This window comes from Phaseolus vulgaris, chromosome 10, assembly GCF_000499845.2.
Source record: "Phaseolus vulgaris cultivar G19833 chromosome 10, P. vulgaris v2.0, whole genome shotgun sequence".
Lineage (NCBI taxonomy): Eukaryota > Viridiplantae > Streptophyta > Magnoliopsida > Fabales > Fabaceae > Phaseolus > Phaseolus vulgaris.
The window spans coordinates 3562553-3583477 of record NC_023750.2 but is presented as its reverse complement, the minus strand read 5'-3'; the positions used below and the strand labels follow the sequence as shown (position 1 = coordinate 3583477).

General features: G+C 31.2%; 2 protein-coding genes across 2 annotated transcripts in view; one reads left to right on the top strand and one right to left on the bottom strand.

Annotated features, from left to right (window-relative positions):
• The window catches only part of LOC137819155 (DNA repair protein RAD4-like), an 18716-nt gene extending 11163 nt beyond the window's left edge, over positions 1 to 7553 (top strand). The window contains 15 exon segments of the mRNA XM_068622918.1: positions 492 to 578; positions 657 to 741; positions 910 to 927; positions 929 to 1196; positions 1285 to 1377; positions 1763 to 1855; positions 1972 to 2004; positions 2006 to 2074; positions 2805 to 2854; positions 3426 to 4157; positions 5024 to 5267; positions 5347 to 5541; positions 5642 to 5794; positions 6375 to 6584; positions 6944 to 7553. Of these exon segments, the coding sequence (XP_068479019.1) occupies positions 492 to 578; positions 657 to 741; positions 910 to 927; positions 929 to 1196; positions 1285 to 1377; positions 1763 to 1855; positions 1972 to 2004; positions 2006 to 2074; positions 2805 to 2854; positions 3426 to 4157; positions 5024 to 5267; positions 5347 to 5541; positions 5642 to 5794; positions 6375 to 6584; positions 6944 to 7339 (2726 nt within the window). The 3' untranslated portion in view covers positions 7340 to 7553.
• A 4605-nt stretch (positions 7554 to 12158) lies between these two features.
• On the bottom strand, positions 12159 to 19737 carry LOC137819153 (uncharacterized). The gene is made up of 14 exons (XM_068622916.1): positions 19662 to 19737; positions 19371 to 19415; positions 19212 to 19289; positions 18393 to 18560; positions 18198 to 18272; positions 17930 to 18118; positions 17481 to 17669; positions 17164 to 17253; positions 16898 to 17044; positions 16766 to 16819; positions 16228 to 16666; positions 15201 to 16129; positions 13898 to 15115; positions 12159 to 13819 (listed from the first exon to the last, which is right to left on the bottom strand). Exons 1-14 carry the CDS (start codon positions 19735 to 19737, stop codon positions 12159 to 12161), a joined length of 5358 nt encoding a protein of 1785 aa, XP_068479017.1.
• Between the last annotated feature and the right edge of the window lie 1188 nt (positions 19738 to 20925).

Below are 20925 nucleotides of genomic sequence, written 5' to 3'. Positions count from 1 at the left end.
GGTGTTAATGAGAGTGTAAACCTCCATTTCAGTACCTGTAAGTGTATAACTTTGTCACACTAGTCCTCCAAACTGAGGAAATTTTAAAAACGTTCCTGAAAAAGCAATCTGTCAATCACATTGGTCCAAATTCAAAATAAAAATGACCAGTGATGATATTATTACATTTTAAGGATCAAAATGATAGTAAGTGTTTGAAAATTTAGATGAAACAACTAGAAATTAAGGAACTATTTTGGATTTTTTCTTAGTTTCAGCGACTAATGTAACAACATATTACACTTTTAGGGACTAATTGTGATAGGGTGTCACACTTTCATATGCTTGGGTCGCTCTCCAGACTCGTTTTCTTAGGGGAATTAAAGCAACAAGTTAATAGGAGAGGCGTAATTTTCTTAACTTTCTACTAATCGTGAAAATCGATGCTCTAATCTTAAATGGTACAAATTTTAGTTTTACACCAATTGATGGTAACAGGATATTCTTTTGAGTATTTCCCCTCAATTTTGCAGAAGATCAAACTGGAGCCCAACAAAACTCAGAAGATGGAAACAAATTTCAATCACCTAGTGATAATGGTTTGATAAAATCATGTCCAACAACTATTAGAAAAATTATTTTACTCATGAGTGATCAATGTTTATACTGAATTTCAGGAGCACTGACCGAAATATCTCGAGAGGCTGTTGGAAAGCTTCTGCGCCGTGCTAATAAAGTTGGCACTTCCCGGAAAAAGAGACAGTGGGTCCCTCTAATTTGTTATTTTTACTTGTCTTAATTTGTGCTGTGCAATTCTTTTTGATGACTTAATTATCTGATTTGCTTTATTCTTAGGTGTTTTAATGTTTAAATCAAAGTATGAGTGTCTAAATTCCTAAAGCAGCATGTTATTCTTCGATATTCTTATAGGCTGAGTTTTGAGCCAGAACAATGGAAACCAAGTCTTGGATCCAATGCTTCAATCAAAGACGTCAGAGGTTGGACATTGTAGTAGAAATTCCTTGGGAAATGCTTCTGCTGGGGAGAAATGTAGTAGTTCAGTTCAGGAGTACTTCGATAACAAGGAAGAGCTGGATGACTCAGATTGGGAAGATGGTGTAGTTGCCAGGGATGATCATCCTGTAACAATTGAATTGAATCTGACCCCTAATAAAACCGTACAGAAACAAGTTCGACGAGCTTCTGTGGAGGATAAGGTTAATTGCTGTAGCATTGAACTTGTCTTGGCTTTAATATAAAATAGCTTTTAGCTACTTTGCAAAAGTAATTTGTAAAATTCTTCAGGAGTTGGCTGAACTTGTACACAGGGTTCATTTGCTTTCTTTACTCGCTCGAGGAAGATTAATAGACAATGCTTGTGATGATCCTCTTATTCAGGTTGACTCTTGTTAATTTTTAATATTTTGAATGGATAATTTATATTAGCATTTCTTTTATATGCTACATTTGTGTCATCAAGCTTTTGCTTCCTTAACACCACTTGTTTGTGGTAATCCATAACTCAATTATTGTATCAGATATTACTTTTTTGTTATACTTTTTGAAACAGTTGTTAATATAGGAATTTCGTTACAACATGTTTGCATTTATATGTATACCTTAAGCCACTTCGTCAATTTTGATTGAGTTTACTTATTCCTAATTCTATTTTATAATGTTTGATGGAAATTTATTTTGGAGAACATTTTTTAAGTGAAACAATTTAAAACTTGTTTGCTCACCAAAATTGCTTGTCAAGTTGTGCATTTCTTGATAATGGCAGGCTTCTTTGCTTTCTCTACTACCAGCACACTTGCTCCAGCTGTCAAATGTTAAAAAACTCACTTCAAAAGCTCTATATCCTTTAATATCATGGGTATGGTTTCATTAGTATACACATACTATTTTGTTACATTTAATGTGCAGTTTTGTATAAATTCATGCTACATCATTTGTTATATCTTGTTTGATCCTTGTGTGAAACACATGCAGTTCCACGATAATTTCCATGTTAAAAACTGTAATGAATAGAGAAGCTTCACCATGCTTTGGTTTGGCCTCAGCTTTAGAATCACAAGAGGGCAGTCCTGAAGAGGTAGATCTATTTTTATTATGGCTTTGTTAAGATGTCTGGGATTTGGTAGGAATATGGCTAAAATACTGCTTATTTATATCTTGCACTCTCGATCTAGTACTTGGGCAATCCTGCAATCCTGCACTCTCGATCTAGTACTTTTGGAGCGATTTATGCTCAGTTGTTCTCTAATATGGTATCAAAGCCTCTTCAATATCAATGTTGGGCTATCTGTAGATGTTCAGCTCCACAAACTTTAGGCTCTAGATGTCCAATCTTGAGGGGTTGTGTCCTAAGATATCCCATATTGATTAGGAATATGGTCAATACTTTTTATAAGGCTGGATAATCCTTCTTCCTTGAGCTAACTTTTGGAAACAAGTTTGGCCCAGTCCATTTTTAATAGCATTTTTGTTAATATACTTCACTAGATTTTGAGTTTGTCTTTTAATAAAGCTTCCATTCGCTGTAGTATGATTACCCAGGCATATAACAAATGCTCTAGTTCCAAAGTTGGAACTTGAAAGTGCAGGATATGTTACTACTAATTCTTTCATTACTTGAAAGAAAGGATTTGATGGTCTTTTAATGACTCTCTTCATCTGCTTATAATTCACTAACATAAATCAGTAGTAAAATAAAGTTTATTAAGAGAGACTGGGTTGGTTCTGTTATCTTATATACTTTATATAATTTCTTAGTGCTTGGCAGAACATTTACTGGGGCAAGGATTTTTTTTTTTAAATTGCAGATTGCAGCATTATCAGTGGCTCTATTAAGAGCTTTAAATCTTACAGCCAGGTATTGCAGCACATAACAGAATATCTTTCTATCATTCCTCAATTACTTTTTATATTGCTGATTGGAAAAAATTGTACATTAAATACTTTAAGTGCAACATTAAGCTAGTATTTTCTATTTGATAGAAAAACACCCTGATGTTACATATTTATATTGGTTTCCAACTGCTGCTGATGCATTCCCTGATTCATGAATCATCCACTCCAAAATGCTTTCATATCTTTAACCACCTGCAGGATGTGGTTTCTATTATTTGGGCTGGGAATGGTAATATACAAACAGTGACGGTGCATGTATTGAATCTAGAAAAGGAAAGATAACAATAATAACGTAGCAATTACTCTATTTTGACCTTCATGGTATAGAATGAAGTTCTGATTCAAAGTATATAGGCAAGTCAGAAGTGTGCCTTTAAATAATTGGTAGAATGAAATATGTTAAAACAAAAGATGTTAGAGTATCAATACTATTGCCATGAACAGGTGGCAGTAACAAAATTTATTCAATTTTTATGACTCATGGACTTCTGAGCATATGTGCTGTTAAATTTCTTATCAAAGGCATATTTCAGGTTTGTGTCCGTTTTGGATGTTTCCCCTCTTAAAGCGTTTCAAGTTGCAAGTGGATCTAGTTGCGGGATATTTAAAACTTCTACACCAATGGTATCTAAGCGAAAAGTGGATTTTAAATCACCTCAAGAATCATTATCTTGTAGTGAGAGAGAGAATGTCTGTGAAAGTTCTCTTGTCCATTCACAGAAAAGTAAGAAATGTCGTGTGACAAAGCACATGGATCAGTCTAGAGATCCTCCTATTGTTGAAGTAAGAAATGATAGTGTTGCAAACTCGAAAGCTTCTGAGACACAAGATAGTAACCTGGAATCGTCTCTCACCAACAAATCTCGTAAATCAAAGAGGAAAGGAGATCTTGAATTTGATATGCAGTTGGAAATGGCTCTTTCTGCTACAGCCGTTGAATCTCAGGACAAGTCAGGTGCAAATCCTGACTCTTCCTGTTTTTCTTCTCCATCCAAAAGAGTGAAAAGGGTTACAGGTGAAGAATCATCAACCTCCTCCCAAGTAATTTCTACAGCAATTGGATCAATGAAAGTAGGATCTCCTCTGTATTGGGCAGAAGTATATTGCAGTGAAGAAAATTTGACAGGAAAGTGGGTGCATGTTGATGCTGTCAATTTGATTATTGATGGAGAGGACAAGGTTGAAGCCATGGTAGCTGCATGCAAAAAATCTTTGAGATATGTTGTTGCCTTTGCTGGGCAAGGGGCCAAAGATGTGACCCGCAGGTTTGACATTTTCTCCATATATGTTAAGTATGGCACAGTTAAGCTTTTTTAGCTTTTATCTTATTACTTGCTTTATTATTTGGTTTTGGAAATTTCAAATATTCTTAGAAATTAAGAATGAATTATTTGTGTTTGTTGGAGATCAAACAGAAATTCTCACTGAATACTTCTTGGATACTAACAGAAGGACAATTGATGACAAGTTTTGCAATGAACAAGCAATGTGGGATCAGTTATTGTAATCGAGATTATAATATACTATATTTTTTATTAATTCTCACTCGAGTGAGAGGAATAGATGGGGAAATCCTGTTCACTAAAGTATCCATGTTTCATTTGGTCACATGCACAATGATACGAAAAACCAAAATTCTCCCTTAGACATTGGAGGCATTAAATTAAAGTTTAATAACTTGAGCTGTTGAATGGGTTTCTAAAAGTAGGAAAGGAAACATGGTGTCAAGATGTAAGTGGATGCCTCATTATCTCTAGCATAAGTATTAGAGTTGATAGTAACTATTACTTCAGCAGCAGTCAAACTTAGCTCTAAAGTAAATAAGAATAAGAATTATTCACTTGAAACTATCGTAGTAAATGTCTGGGTACATAGGTTGTCAGCATTATGAAAAATGGAACAGCCTAATTGAATATGTTAGGAGGGGAGATATTTTTATAATTTTACCTTGTTAGAGTAAAAAATTTAGAGGGAAGAGGATGGGAAATCAGGGGGCCAAAATCCCACCCTTCCCTTTTTCAACACAAGTTCATGATTACTTATAAGTAGCTTTTCATAAGGCTTGAGACAGCTCTACAGAAAGTTACTTCTCATGATGGCCTGAAAATGCTACTACATGTTGACATGTCAGGTATTGTATGAAGTGGTACAAGATAGCTTCACATCGAGTCAATTCAACATGGTGGGATCTCGTGTTGGCACCATTGAGAGACTTGGAGTCTGGGGCAACTGGAGGTGTGAATAATTTAAGAAAAAGCCAAAGCATTTCCAAGCAATCCAATACTATGGATTCTTTTGTCCCTACTAGGAGCTCTATTGAGGATATTGAGTTGGAAACTAGAGCATTAACTGAACCTCTTCCTACCAATCAGCAGGTAGGTTAAAAGTAATAGGAAACATGATGCTTAATATTGTAGATGGCGATATATATCTTGACATTTTATCGCTTTGCAGGCCTACAAAAGTCATCCACTTTATGCCTTAGAAAAATGGCTTACGAAGTATCAAGTACTTCATCCAAAGGGTCCAATACTGGGCTTTTGTTCAGGTCACTCAGTTTATCCTAGGACTTGTGTGCAAACAGTTAAGACAAAAGAGAGGTGGCTGCGAGAAGGGCTTCAAGTTAAACCCAATGAACATCCTGTGAAGGTATCAACTGGCTGAGTATGTTAGTGTTTTTTCCTGATTCTGTTGTATTCTTTCACTTTAATTAATGTAATTTATTGTTTACCCAAAAAATTCCCATCAGGAGCTTCAACGTTCCATAAAGCCTCAAAAGGTACAAGATTCTGAAGCTGATGACTATGGCTGCAGTGACTCTATGGACAAAATTAAACTTTATGGGAAGTGGCAACTGGAACCGTTAAATTTGCCTCATGCTGTGAATGGGATAGTTCCCAGGGTAATGTCTCTAACTTTCTGGGTGTTGTTTAAATATTGGAAAGAGCATGGATCTGTATGATAACGTGTGTATGAAAAATTGTTTGCAAAGTAATCAATTATTTACCACATGATTTGCACACTGGATCATTGCAAAACAATTGTTGGTTTGACATTTTAAGATCATGTCAAGCAGATTTTGTCACCCCAACTATACATTCCTACTGTTCTAGTGTATGACTGTTCTAATGAAGACTTTTTGTTCTTAGTTACCGTCTTATGTAGAATCTGAGGGGACAATGTAAAAACCACAATCATATTAAAATCCCCACATGTTCTGTGACCGGGAGGAGTCTTTCAAATAGTCATTTTTTTCTACTTTAAATGAATGGAAGCAGTAGGGAGAAAGACCTTTTAGGCTTAAATTTAAGAGAATGAAATTGATAGAGCTTGAATACAATTGCTTGCGTTAGTTGCTGCACCAGTGTTAATAGACATTCACATGAACTAACTGGAAAGTGCAAGAGCATATTTACTTGTTTTTGTTGAGATAATTAATGTTTTCATATTAATAACAGTTATATTTTCTATTTTACATCCAGAATGAACGAGGTCAAGTAGATGTTTGGTCTGAGAAATGTCTTCCACCAGGGACCGTACACTTAAGGTTTCCAAAAGCCTTTTCTGTTGCCAAGAGACTTGAAATTGATTATGCGCCAGCTATGGTTGGTTTTGAATTTAAAAACGGTCGTTCATATCCTGTCTTTGATGGTATTGTTGTGTGTTCCGAGTTCAAGGATGTACTGCTAGAGGTACCGTATTTTCATCTTTCTTGCTGAATAAATATAATTGTTCCAAATAAACTAAACTTTTGACTTGTGAAGCTAGTATATCATTTGCTTTATTGCTCTCAATATATCTGTTGATTTAAGTTGATAAACTTTGCTTTGTCACGTATGATAGCATTGGTGGGGTAAGTTTTCTGTGGCTAGCAGTTTATTATTAAGGATATTCTTGATTCTAGGAGTTGTTTAGCCTCTTTTTCTTTAGATTTATTTCTTAAAAAGAGAACTTGCTTCTTCTTCCCTCATGTAAATTTTGGTGAGTTTTTCTGGTTTTTTTATAACAGTTATGATTTATGCTAATAACTTCGTTTTACTACTTTCCCTAGGCTTATGCAGAGGAAGAAGAAAGGCGACAAGCTGAAGAAAAGAAAAGGGATGAAAAACAGGCTCTTAGTCGGTGGTACCAACTTCTTTCTTCTATTGTAACTCGTCAGAGGTTAAATAATCGTTATATTAGTAACAGTTTGTCTTCAGAGATGCCAACTGGTGGCCAATGCATAAATAATGAGTCGAGTGCCACAGTTGGTGATAGCTATGACAAGAATCACAACGTAAAACAACAGGTGGACCAGTGTGATACCAGTCTTGGTGCATCATTAAGCACTCCAGTAAAAGATCATGAGCATATGTTTCTGAAAGAGTTCGAGAGCTTTGACAGGGAAACCTCTCTATTGACAAAGCGATGTCAGTGTGGATTTACAGTCCAAGTGGAAGAATTATAATATTCATTAGAGAAAAAAACTTTCTGGTTAGATCTTAATTCTGTGTCTATGGAGCTACAATCAGTGCAGGACATTTTTTTCCCCTTCAGTTTTGTAGTTTTTGGAACCCATGTCGTTTAATTAGTGACTTGGGATTGGATTGGGTTAACAATTTGGCTGTAAGATATAAATATTATGCATATCTTTCTTCAAACCTTTGTATATTCAACAAGAATTTTACAGCTCCAAACTAGATTATTTACATGTGGCGAAAACTCTAAGATGAGTTGTACAGTCTGAAATTGATTCGAGCCCAAACACGAGGTTTCCTTTAAATTACACTAGTCCCATCGAACCTTTCTGTAGAATCCAAGTGGCTTTTTTACCCATGGCATGCTCCTTAACTTAGAACCTTAATACTAAACTATCCAGTTGGTGGTTGTGTATCCTCCAAATGTGATTCAATAAGAATCAAACTTAGATGGAGGCTAAGATATATTTAACATTGATTGACTGTCTTATGAAACTTTCCATCAAATCTTAACTGCAATAAAGAGCACGAGCATCAAAATAGTCAAACACCTCCTTAATGGCTAATGTATACAAAATTAGTCATTATTGCACCTTTAAAAACTTACCAACACAACCAAGACTGGCATCTTCTAAGTATCAGTATAGAGAAAATAAATTATGTGCTAATAGTATAAAATAATGATAGTCCAATAAAAAGTTTAATGTAAATAAACTAAATTTGTAATAATAACTTTAAAACATAAATCAACACTAATTTAATTAATTGAGAATATAAAAGTGATTATATTTGATCTATTATACTTCTAAATATATACCAACTAGTAGGTTGACCCGTGCAATGCACGTGACTTTTTCGAAATTTTTATATTTAAATATTAATATTAAAAATAATAAATTTATTTAGATATATATAATTATTAATTTGATGAAATGAAATTAAATATATTGCAATAGTATAAATTTATATAATTTTAGTATATTAATGAATTTAAATAATGTAACATAATTAAAAATTCATGAATATATTTTGGCCATAATAAATACATTACAATATCAATACAATAAAATATTTTGAACAAATAGATTATTATATAAACAATTATCTAATACTATGTATCCATTTTGAAGTCCTCTCATTTTGAAGTCCTCTTCACCAACCTCATGCTATCTTCAACCTGTAATTTAATCTGCAAAAAAACTCTCCAAAAAATCTTTGCAATTAAAAAATAGAATAAACTCTCCAAAAAATGTTTACAATTAAAAAATAGAATTCAGGAGATTATACCAAGTACAATTATTACAAAAAAACTCTCAGTAAATGTGTGTTTCTTCAAGAAACAGATTGTAAGCAAAATCATATTAAATTATGAATTCACCTTTTATGATCTAAATTAAATTAAAATGTAATGTAATATAATACAACTAAAACATAATGAAATACTATTATATAAATAACTAAAGATCTTAAAAACCATACAACAATAATAAACATATATACATCATCATGTTTCTATATAAAAAAAAAGCAACAATTAATACTTGAATGACTAATTAATAATAGACAATATACAAAGAATAAAACGAATATAAGCATTCTCTAATATTAACACAAAATATATATAATAAAAAATATGATAAAAGATTTTTCTGACTTTAATATACTGGCAATTGTTATAGTGTTAAGCATATGTAATAATGCAACCTATTATAAATATACCAGATAATGAAACAAATTTATAAATAAACAGATGAACAAATAGAATATGAACAATACTAAACAGAAACATATAGTGAATATAATATAAACATAAAGAGTACCTAACTGTTCAGTTTTCCAAAAAAGTCCAAGCAGAAACATAAATATGTATGAGCTTTCTTAGTCCTTGGTAACTATTATGCTATGAGAATAATAACCGAAATTATGCAGGATAACTTAAACTGTGAATAGAAGTAAGTAACAAAACCCTGATATGAGAAGAAGGATTTCTCGTATCACATTCGAAGATTATCTTGTCTCCTTCACGATAAGAATGAAGACTACAGAAATTCTTCCACCCTTTTCCAAGTTTAATCCGTCTAAAAGGAGGCTTCCCTTTCAAGATCTTGCATTCCACATTCATTAGTAGACCATGCAGAGTAACCTTGTTGAATCTCCCTTGTCGAATATATTGTGAAAATTTAGCAGGAAGATCCTACAACAATATCGAAATAATAAGAAAATAGAAATAAAGTAGAATAAAATAAAGAGCATTTTGAAATAAATCAATTTTATACTAACCAGATAACTGAGTTGGATACTTGATCGAGACAACTTTATTGAAAAATGATCAAAGGGACCAATGCTTAAGGGTTCCTTCCCTTCAATTTCTTCCAAATAACGATCTACTCCACTCTGAGGGACGTCATCCATATAAACAGTTATATGGAAGGTGTTGTGACCCACATAACGGAATAAAATGTAGTTATCATCTATGAAACCATAAAAATCAAATAAATTAAACCATCCACTCAATATTTCCGGCGACAATAAATTTTCGTTATATTCCACTATATGGACGTTTCCTTCTGAATCAGCCAGTGTCCACTCTTTCCCAGTTCTTTTTGAAACTCGATGGCGAAAGCCCGATCTACATAACCAAGCTATTTTTATGAAATAAAGAAAAAAAAAAGGTCAGGAAATGAAGACAATGTTGAAAAGAAGAAATTTTGGAAAAAAAAAAAAATATACATACTTCACCACGGCTGTTCATGCACCAAAAGACTCCTCTTGTTGGAAGTCTAATGATTTCTTCAGCACTGGGCGCCATTAAATGAGTAGTGGAGAAAACACCAAGAACTCAGTAGAAGAGAAAAAGAGTAATAGAGAAACCACCAGAAACAAAGTAGTAGAGCACCAGAAAAAAAGTAGGGTTAAGGATATTTTATAGAAGATTTGGTAGAAATGAGTACGGTTGTTGGGAAGCGAAATATTTAATGTTTAATGTTGAAATGATTATCTATATCTACCAAATCTGATAGGGAAGAGGAATCAATATTTTGAGAAATGTGTAAGAGAGATTACATTAGCCACGTGTATCTGTAAAAATACAAAATCAAGCAAGTCAGACTAAATTAAAAAAAGTACAATCTGAAAAATTGTGAGTTGATTGCTATCAGATACATGGAAAGCACACATTTATCAATAAATAAAGCCTTTAAATATCTTTTTTGATTTTAAAAAATTGTTTGATTTAATAAATATTTTTGAATAATGAATTTGTTCATTTTTAAGAAGTTTGATGATGAGAAATATAACATAAAAAGAATTCGTCCCAGAAAAAAAATCAATTCTCACAACATATAATGATTTGACATAAATAATAATAATAATAAGCATGTAAATCCAACGGTTAAAATTTAAATAATTTATAAAATAAATGATTGTTTAAAAAAATAAATTTTGAAATCCTTAAATTTGGAAATTGGGATGAAATGATTACCTGCTTCACAAACTCTGCATAGGAAAAAACAATTAAATTTCGAAAAAAGTTTTGCATAGGAAAAAGCAAATAAATTTCGAAAAAAGTGTATCAGGAAAATAAAAAGGGCACACTCTATCTCAAAAAGAATAAAATAAATTATTGACTTAATTAGTCTGATAGCTATTTAATGCAACCATTTATCAATAAACAAAAAGCTTGAAAATAAGAAATGATCTACCTTTTATCTTGTGGACCATAATGTTGATATAATATGAGCACAGTAACTTATATAATCATTTAAGGTATAAGTTATGATTTAAGATATAATTTGAGCACAGTAACACATTACACAAAGAAATTAAAAGTGTCCAAATAGTAAAAACGCTAAAAATTAATAAAACACATAGTTATTACTAATAAAACAAACTATTAAAATGTACACAAAAATGATGACAATACCTGTAAAGGTTCTTGAAACAAATAACTCACCTGAAATATTCTAGATAAAAAAAAATTATATCAGTTATAAAAAAAAATACTGATTAAAATAAGATAATAATAAAAATTTATATATATAATATATAAACGTATTGAAATTTAAGAAATTGTTTTAACTCTAATATTAACAGTACCTGAAACATTGTGTCCTGTGGTGGGACCAAAACATTATACAAAGAAATGTGCAATAGTAATTCTACAAATCATCAAAATATAGTGTGAATATAAATTAAATAATAAGCAGAGAGTAACGAATATACTGCAAAACTGTCCAAGCAGTGCTAATACTACATCAAATTTCTTCATTAAAATTACTTCCTTTTGAATCAATGTTGATAGTTGTCCTTAATATCTTGAATGAGATATGATCATCCAGTACGCAACCCTCAATAGAATTTGACTCCATAAATCAAGAATTTCACATTGCCTTTCAAGAGCCTGAATAAAAGATTAAGTACACAAATAGGTACACGATATTTGTAATAGTAATAATAAATTATGTAATTAATAATTTAAGTAAACATACGTCACCAAGTGCTTTACAGATTCATCATTTCTGAACTTTAATTTTACAAAACTGTTACTTCTTATAAGTAATTCCTGTAAAACATTAATTAAATTAAGCAAACTTGACAAAGATATGTCAAAATAAAAGATACGTACCATACTTTCAAGATGACCATGAATAATTGTGTCAAACAAAAGCATTGATCAAAACCTATAAGAGATAGTGTATATCAGTTCTTAAATTGTTGTTCATATATTACAAAAAAATATGATAAATAAAAATATATTTCAAATAAATAAAGAAATTTCATACCTCATTTGTAACGCTGTAAGTTAATACTTCAAACATTTTCGAATATTTCTTTGTAAACCACGTTAGTAGTGAAATTTGTGGGAATACCATTATCATCCAAAATCAATATCTTCAACCCTTTCTTAGATTTTACTCTTGAAAGAGCAACATATAATTGTCCGTGTGTAAAGACTGGACGGGATAGATATAGACCAACTTTATTCAGAGTTTGACCTTGACTTTTATTTATTGTCATGGCAAAACACAAAGATATTGGAAATTGCCTTCTTTGAAACATAAATGGCAAACCTGTTTCCGAAGGAGTCAAGTTCATTCTGGGAATAAATATTTGATCACCTATATTTTTCCCAGTAATAACTTTGGCACCAATAACATTTTTCCCCAAGTGAGTTACATGTAATCTTGTTCCATTGCAAAGTCCATTGGCTTGATCAATATTTCTTAGAAGCATTATTGGAACTCTGACTTTTAATTTAACACAGTGATTGGGAATTCCAGAGCATTTGATCTCATTTAAAAATTCAGTTGTAAACCACTCAGCTTGAGCATTTTCTTGTTCTTCACATTCGCAAGGACTGTCTGAACTTAAATAACAAACTTCAGATCCTGGTATTAATGATAAAATGAATTCATTCACTTGATCCACACATTCTTTTGTTGGACATAATATTGCACCATCATCAAAAGAATCATCAGATGTCACATTGTTTATGTAGGAGGGATAAACAAACTCAACCAACTGCAGTAAAGGTTGTTCAACATCTAAAATTAAATTCTCTTCCGGTATTTCAATCATTCCTTGTCCCAACTCATTTAACTCCATATCTCCATCTCCAATGTGAAGTATCCAATCAGCAAACTCTTTTATTTCTGTTTTACTTTGAATTGATGTATCACTCTTTAATCTCATATTCTCTGTAAGTTTTAAGATTTTGCAATGTTTCCATAAGTCAGAGTAATTTACTGTTGCCTTCACAATGTCATACTTTGATCCATTTTTTACAACAGGTAATATCTGACGAAAGTCTCCTCCCAATACAATTACTTTACCACCAAAAGGTTTAAGAGCATTTTCTTCACTTACAGCTCTCATGACATCCCTTAAAGTTCTATCTAGGGCTTCAAAACATAACCTATTAATCATTGGGGCTTCATCCCATATAATTAATTTCGTTTTGATCAACAATTTGGCCCTAAGACTTCCTTGAGGAATATTGCATGTTGACTCTTCATTTATTACAAAAGGAATGCAAAAGGTAGAATGAGCTGTTTTTCCCCCTGGAAGTAACAAAGAAGCTATACCGCTAGAAGCTACATTTAAAACAATAAACCCCTTTGATCTAAGACCAGTGGACAAAGTTTTCCACATGAAAGTTTTTCCAGTTCCCCCATAACCATATAAGAAAAAAAATCCACCAAGGTCTGACAGGACTGCTGTCATTATATTCTCATAAACTTCCACTTGCTCAGGAGTAAGAGTTTGAAAAAGAGAACAATGCATTTCAGACATTTGTATTTTGTCATAATTCAATTCATCAATAATGAATCTATTTTGATAAATAAAGGAATCAGAATGAATAGGTTCTGGCAGACTTGGAAAATCTTTCAAACACTTACCATTTGAAATTAATAACTCTTCTACTTGTAGAAGACAAAGGTTTTGAATTTGAGCATCTTCAATTCTAAGACCTAGGAAAGAAATTATATGTCATATAGCAATTATAAAATTATAAATTATAAATTTCAAATAAAATAATAAAATTATACCTGGTAGGACAAACTCCTTTCTTTTTTGGTATAAAATATCATCTGATAACAACTTCCATGTTTTGTTCCACACTTCATCTGGTCTACACATAGTATTCATCATTAAAAGGGTAACAAAGAGTCTTCTCAACTGATTTCCTGAAGCAAGGACACTGCACTCTATAATTGCATCAATAAACTCTTTATCATCTGCCAATAGCCCCATTGCATAGCATGCCTCTTTATATGTTTTGTGAATGAAACCATTAACAGTTTTGATATTATCATAGCTACAGCAACCCTTTTGATAATTCAACAATAACCTCAGATAATATAATTCCCCTGACCCTGCAGGAATATATGTTAACCTTCCAATACTAAGACCATTTTTTCTTGGCTTCCACTCTCTTCTGTCTGCCATCCAAACAAAAAATCTAGGGTATTCACAGTAAGTCAAATTTTTTCCCAGTGGATAAATTTTATTAGCTTCAAACCAAGCTAAAAACATTGTTGTTTTATGTTGATTGAAGTTCAATATTTCATCAATGTCTTCATTGTCTTTAAAAACAATTGGTTGCTCATACAATAGATGAAAAGTTAATCGTTGAACTGGAGGCCATCTATGATGGATATCAAAGGAAAATATTCTCCACACAGCTTCACATGGAGATATGTATCTACAATCATAATACTGTTTAATTTCATCAATAACTGGGGTCTCTGTAGAGTCTTTATCAGTAGTAGTAATTTTCAAATTGGCTCTATCTGGACCCTTGTTCACATATTTAAACAAATACTTGATTGAATTTGATTTGTTGCAATATTCTGTGTTAACATGGGCTTGATACCTCAGTAGTAGCAAAGGGCTATATGGCACAACATTTCTATTGTCCAACTTAATTCCATTTTTAAGAATGAATGTTCCATTATCTTGACGTTTATAACATGCATATCCATCCTCATCAATAGTAGTCAACAGTTTAAATTTCTTTGGGTAAAATTTTGAACATCTACCATTAATCATGCAAGGTGAACTTATTCGACTTACCCCGCAAGGGCCATGTATCATGTAGGTTGTCACTGCCTTTGACAATTTAGGATATAAAAATGCATCGGGTAATTCTGCAGAAATGACTCCATCAATATCTGTTGGATTTCTTAACTTATTCTCTCCATCCAACCACAGTAGTATGTGGGCATGAGGTAAACCCCTTTTTTGAAATTCCACAGTGTACATACCTGAAAGAATATGAAAAAATTCTTCAAAATGTAATACATAATAATAAATCAAACAAACTGTTAAATATGGGTTAATGTGGATTACCTGCATTAACTTTGCCAAAATAGTCATTTTTTTTTAAGTCAATCATCATTTGATCTAATTTCATCTTGAAAACTCTACAAACAATGTCTGGCCTATCAGCAGCAGTTAATCCTTTTGAGGTAACAAAGTCACGTATTTCTGACCAATTTACGTTGCAGGTAATAGTGATAAATAGATCCGGATATCCAAATGTTTTGCAAATGGCCATAGCATCTTGGCAATTGTTGAACATATATCTCATTCCTCCTGTAAAAGATGAAGGTAAAACTATCCGCTTTCCAATTGCAGAAGAATTTGTTTCTCCTCGATTCATTGCTTCTTGTACGCCTTGCAAAATATCACAACGGATTGTTTTTTGGTTTAGCCTTATAAAAGACAATCTTTGAGCTTCAACCATTGTATATGCATCAACAAAAAATTGTTGAAACAATCGACGTGAATGGACTATATTCCCAAACTCCACATTTCTTTCTTGAATTCTAAATGCAATAAATTCCCTTAATGAAATACGACTTCTCTTACGTTCTCTGCTATTACTTCCAGAATTCCGTATTGGAATATGTTCTTGATACCCATCCTCTCCAAAGGGGAATATTAATGGATATTGTAATGGAATAAAGGTTGTATGTGTTTCATGGAGTCTATACATTTGTCCTGAATATTTTTTCACTATGATATCTCGCCCTACTTCCATGTTGCTCATATCACCCACAATTAATGCAGCTATCTCATCTGTTGTAGGGGTATTGTACACTCTTGGATCTTTGCATCGGTGTCTAAATAACCTCAATGCAAAATCTGAATTTACATCATCATGTAGAAATTCTCTTACTCTTCTAAAAGTTTTGGCCAAAACATTGTTGTCATCAATCATCTTGGTAAGATCTTCAATTAAGGATTTGTCAAACGTCACATTTTTCACTTTTGACCTACATGCAATTTTTAAAAATATATCATTAAAAATAATCTTTGAATTAATCCAGTAAATAGAAAGTAAGTCAGTAAAGTAACTAAAAATAACACATACCCAAAGTGAGATAATCTATTTGACACTTCATTTTGAGTGTCATATATGTAAAGTTGTGCAAACTTAGGAGATGATCCACTATTGGGGAGCAAGCTTCCAATCCTATGATAGTTTTGTCCATGCAGAATAAATTGAGGAGGGCCAGATCCATCATTTATCGAAGAGTGAATATTCCCTCCAATTGAAGTAAATGAAAACATACTATTGTAACTTCTAATATTTTGTAGATAGTGTTGACTTCGACTATCTTTCCCATTTAATAAATCTAACAGCAATTTAGGAGGTTTTTGTAAGAAAGGGAGTTGTACTTTTCCCTTTTGACAACAAATAGAAAAATCAACCTTAACATAAATCTTAGATTTCTGAGATCTTTCTTCATACCAAACCTCGCCCAAGCAGTATTCACATTGAATAGTAGGTTGTCCAAATTCAACAGTAGCTATTTTCAGAAAATTAAGAAAGGTGATCTATTACTTTTCTGATATAAATTGATTTAGTTTGATGAAGAAGTGAAGAAGTTATAGTTAAAGATATGCACCTTCATTTTCAGCTTTTGAATATAATTCAGAACTAAAAACTTGTCTGGTGTCATCTGAAACAAAAAATAATAAAAGAAAGTGGTTGTTACAAAATTAAAAAAAAAAAATTATAAATTAACAATTTTTAGTACCATTATTTTCTTCATTTTGGATATCTTCGTCAAAATTCAATCTCTGAGTCACTGATTCAATGATTTCAACACTGTGTGTACCGGACTTGTTATGTAAGTTTAGTGTGTTACTAAATACATACCCTAAACTCCCTGCAACTGAATTACCTGGAGAAAATATGTTCCAAAGCAACAAATAATTAGTACTAAAACATGAGTATGATTTTGAAATTTAATTGACAAAAAAGATAAACGAAAAATCATTTACATTGGTTTCCTGAACTAACCTTGAAATTTAGGGGTAGTACAAATTGTTTGTAAACATGACAATGATTGAGAAGTTGCATCCATCACGTTCACATGACTCTTAGGGGTCACTAATTGCAAAACAAAATGATTTTTGTTAAAAAAATGTTTTTCATTAAATGAATTTTCATTCAGTCTATATTTCTACTACCTCTAGCTTGATCACCATTTTGCAGCTTTACCCAAATGTGCACAAAATCAAAGATTTTTTTTTTTCAAAAAATAAAGAAATAAAATTATAATGTGCCATTGCTAGATAGTTTAATCAAATATAACGAATCACTGGTCGTAAACTAACCATGAGGAAGTTGAGTGAGGGTAATGTCTCCATGAGTAATTGTTTGCATTGATGACATTGCTTTGGTAGTAGAATTCATCATGTTTAACTGATTTTTAGGAGTAAGCTGATGAGAAGAAAGGAAATTTGAGCCTGTAATTCCAGATGTCTGAGAATCAAAATCCTGAATTGATTTAAGAGTACTTTGACCTAAAACAAAAACTTTCAATGAGTGATCGAATAAGATAAATCAATTAACATCAGTATATAAGAACTTATAAATTATTTTACATTAAACTTAATCTTAGAAAAATGATTTGAAGAACTTTAGCATTTGAGTGTGTTTGAACCATATATATATGATAATTATTACTACTTAATGATTTCAGTTTATTTAGAAAAAATATAGTAAAACATAAATTAGTACTATAATTGTAATGAAAACAGTTGAATTATCCATTAAAACTAACCATGAAGTTGCACCGTAAGACCAAATTCTTCATTACTAACTGTACTCATTGATGATAATACTTTTGGAATTGAATGCATGGTGTTGAATTCATTGTCAGGAGTCAGTTTTGCACAGATAGAATCATTTATGCTTGTATTTTGAGAACTTTGACACAAAAATTTCTTACTTGAGTTCACAATAGTTTGACCTACAAAAAAATAAATTAGGCATAAGATTTGACTTTAGTAATATAAAATGTTTATGAAATAAAATGTCACTGTTATTACCTCTTGTTGGATTAACCTTTTCTCGCTGACCATAAATGAAGTTTCCCTCTTCTACCTTTGCAGATTTGACAACATCTGATTAATAATAAAAAAAAATGATTCCACAAAAACAGTATATATAAAAATTGAAATGTTTATTGATGTAGTATTAGTTTAAATTGTTATGAATAAAACTTATAATACGTTTTCACTAACCTTGAAGCAATTCTAAATTACTAACAGTACTCATTGATGACAATACTTTGGTTGCTGAATGCATTAATTGATTGTTGGGAGTAAACTTCTCATAAATTGGGATATTTGTTATCATAATTCTTGATGTTGGAGAACCAAGATCTTCACATGAGTTAGGAGTACTTCCACCTACAACAATAAGTCATAATTGGTGATAAATAAGGTAAAGGGATGACAAATAATGCTAATTATATTTTAAATCTAAATTTAAATCTAAATATATATAAAAATAAGGTATTTAGGTTTCAGTACCTGTTGTTTTAACTTTTTTGCTGCGCAGTTCATATAATATATTTCTTCTTTTTCTTCTGTTATATTTTCCATTATCATCGAGAACTAAAATAAAAAAAAATTAGAACGAAAATCATATATAAATAGGATAAAGTACTTTGAAAGTAAAGAATATTGTTAAAGTTATACTTACCATTGTTTGAATCAGATATGCATGTTGTGTTTGGATTTTGATTCTCTGGAGAATAAAACCCATGTAAAATAATAAGCTGTTAAAAACTATAACATGCAATCTATTTTTTATATATTTTTACCATAAATTGTGTTGAGAGTTGATTCACTCTTACATCATAAGTGATTATTAACTTCTTTTATGAACCTAATTTTTAAATATATAATAAAAAAATTAGATAACAGTAAAGTTAAGTTCATAGAATTATGAGTTAAGTGTATTGCATTTGGATTAACTTGTTTAAAAATAAAAATACATGGATAAATTTTGACATTTAGTATTATTAATGATAAAAAAAAGGTAATTATGTTGACTACCTGTTGTTTTGACATTCTCTCTTCGCAATTCATACAATATATTTTTTCTTTTTCTTCTGGCATCTTTTCCATTATCAGCTGCTAGCAATAAAAAAAAAAATTACAGTGAAAATGATAAATAAAAATGCGGGATTCAGATATGCTTAAACTTATGCTTACCATTGCGGGATTCAGATATGCATGTTGTGTTTGGATTTTGATTCTCTGGAAAATAAAAATCATTTAAAAAAATAGGTCAAATCATAAACAAACAATAAATCTATTAAGAACTATAACATACCATTTATTTTTTATATATTTTTACCATAAATTGGCGTGACAGTTGATTATATATAGATCATAATAGACTATGAAATTGTTTTCTAAAAATAATTTTGAAATATATATCTATATCTATATGTATGTATATATGACACTTAAAAATATAAATATACATTCTAGTTGGTATACCTGATGCATTAGAATTTGTTTGAGAAAGGCTAAGAATGCTATTTCTTCTATTAATATTTTCCTTCAGTTTCTCCATAACTATTGAAAGTTGAATGACTGAACTTCAGGGAGTATTGTAGTAAGAACAAATATTTTCAGCCATAAAAGTATGTACTGTTTTCAGCAGTAAGTATGTAAAATATATTGTTCACAGTAGCTTTGTTTTGGCGCCAATTTTGACGGTATATGGTCACGCACGGGACTCCCTTTTATGTTATTACTTTGACATAATAAATTTATTAATTAACTATTAAAATATTGAAAAAAAATGTGTAATATTTTTATATAATAATCATATCTATTTATATAATTATATAATAATTATATTTAATACTTAAAAATGTTAAACCAAAAATTTACCTTCCAAAAGGGATAACACTTGCACAATTTTTCTATATTTTGCATAATAAAAAATCAAACTTCGAAATGTAAGAAGAATAAAAAATTTAAAAATTTAGGTAGTATCAATGTTCGATGAAGAAATGCATGTGTAGAAGTTGTTGTGAAAAAAGGGGAACTTAACTTTTAAGATATGAAAACAAATTCCTATTCCAGTGCAAAAGAACAACGTTCTACTTTAAGCATTCTCATTAATGAATTGTTGGTTGACTTTTGAAAGAGGAAACCTGCAGGGAATAAATTTATCAGATTGTATATATAATAATATATATAGTAAATAATAAATATAGTAATATATGTGGACGGACATTTATCTAGGAACAATCATCTCTTAAAACACAGATGAACGAAGCAACCTCCAAAAACAGAAACATAAAGTACATCAATATACCCTGATCCCACAACCCTATTAAGCAAAAAAAAGGAACTTTGGCTAACTTTCGTTTGCACCATTCTAGAACAGCTTTTCTGTTTAACAAAAAAAAGGAATTCTTCCATTGGATATATCTGAAATAATACACAACATGCAAAAACATGTAGTATATGTATACCGCCAAAAAAAAGTGACTAAAACAGATATTCTCATTTTGTATTCACTAATTTCACTAAAACAGAACTTAAAATAATTATTATACCTTAAATCTGTGAACTTAAAACATTTAAAAATGGAAACTTTAATCAATATTTAGGGTTAGGATGAAAAAAGATCCAAACTTTAATTACCTTTTCCATTCCATGGATACCTCTGCAGTGCCTATTTTTACCAAGTTCTATACTGGGAAATCAAAGAAGAAGAGAAAGAGTTTTTTTGTCTTAAATGCATGCA